General features: G+C 61.2%; 1 protein-coding gene across 1 annotated transcript; it reads left to right on the top strand.

The window, feature by feature from the left end:
- DQ04_20501000 (hypothetical protein) lies at positions 1-1,433 on the top strand (the record flags this gene model as incomplete). The annotated part of the gene is made up of 1 exon (XM_009317934.1): positions 1-1,433. A coding segment is annotated over one exon (1,433 nt), but the record flags the coding sequence as incomplete, so codon positions are not given.

Below are 1,433 nucleotides of genomic sequence, written 5' to 3'. Positions count from 1 at the left end.
GACGTTGCCGCTGCTCGCACCGCGCAGGCTTCAGCACCCACGCGCGTCGTGGCTCGCCCCTGCACTCGCCCCGCACCAGCAGCTCGACGCTGGGATTGCCGCCCGCCATCAGGCGGACCGCAAGAGTCTAAAGAAGTCAAAACAGCCGTTTGCTAATTACTTTCGCACAGAGTACCACACATCGCCCACCTACAGGCGTTCGGCTATGCGAACGGACGGCCACATGTCGTCACACGACGCAGTGAAACTCATGACGGATCCGCGGCGCAGTTGGGCGCCGTTCTGGGGGCGCGCCACTGGTGGAGTGCGAACACATAGAAAGCGGCAGGACGTGCTGGAGCCACAGGTACCACAGTTTGGTGACGATAGTCTTGACCGGACGATCGAGCGCCTGCTGGAGATTCGATTTCAATGGGACCGCGAGGACGACATTTTGGCGTCAAGTCTTGTGCCACCGAGCCTGCGTGCCACGACGGAGCACTGTCTCCAGTTTGCGTCTCATACAAGCTCACATTTGTCTGGGAAGCAGCAGAACCAACAAGTGGAGGGAGGCTATGTGGAGGTAGATGGGGAAAAGATTCCACTCTCTGTCTTTCGCACGCGCGGTCGACGGAAGGGGACGCATCTGCGGAAGGGGAACTTGGGTTTTAGCGGTGTTGACACCGTCCCCGCGATTGTGCTTGACGCAACACGCGGACCGCTCGTCTCATCGCCGACGGAAGCGACGCTGACGCTGCGGTGGAAAGCAACGAACCGAGAGGCCACAAGTGTGAGTGAGATGCTGCGACTTCAGCAAAGCGTCGGCCGGGTGGCGGTGATGGGACTCCCCACGCGCTCACTGCTGCTGCTGCTGAAGGCACAGGCAACACTGGAGGTGGATGATCCGGCGCTCGCCGTCGCCCTCGCCATTGCGGCTGCGGAGCATTACCACGAGTACACCTACACCGAGTGCCTGGAGCTGCTGCGCTGCCTGCGACGTATCGCCCACGTCAGAGGACTTGTGCGCCTACCAGACGCATCCAACGGCGCAGTTGCCCTTTACCGCGACAGCGCGTGGTGCCAGTCATTCTTCACCGACTACATCCGCGACGCTGCGCCTTTTCTAACGGACAAGGTGTGGTCACGCCTTCCCGAGCACGTGCAGCGGCTCGCACGGCGAAAGCTGTTTCTTGACCTCACCGATTTGCTGTCGCTCGCAGTGGAGCTGCACGGCGGGCGGCTGCCACACAACCTGCCGAACGCCGCCAGCTCAGCTGCGTATGCGTCCAAGTACCTCTTCCTGCGCTACACGCTGTTGGTCGACGAGGCCTTGATGAAAGAGTACGCGACTGAACTCGCAGAGGCGGCAGGCCCTGTTGCCCCGTTTCAGTTGATGGAGGCGCATGCAACGGAGACTGTAAGAGGGGGAAAGGAGGATGCGAAGAAATGCGGTT

Source organism: Trypanosoma grayi (assembly GCF_000691245.1).
Source record: "Trypanosoma grayi strain ANR4 Tgr_2050_V1, whole genome shotgun sequence".
In the NCBI taxonomy this organism is placed as follows: Eukaryota; Euglenozoa; class Kinetoplastea; order Trypanosomatida; family Trypanosomatidae; genus Trypanosoma; species Trypanosoma grayi.
This window is presented reverse-complemented; position numbering and strand designations above follow the sequence as displayed.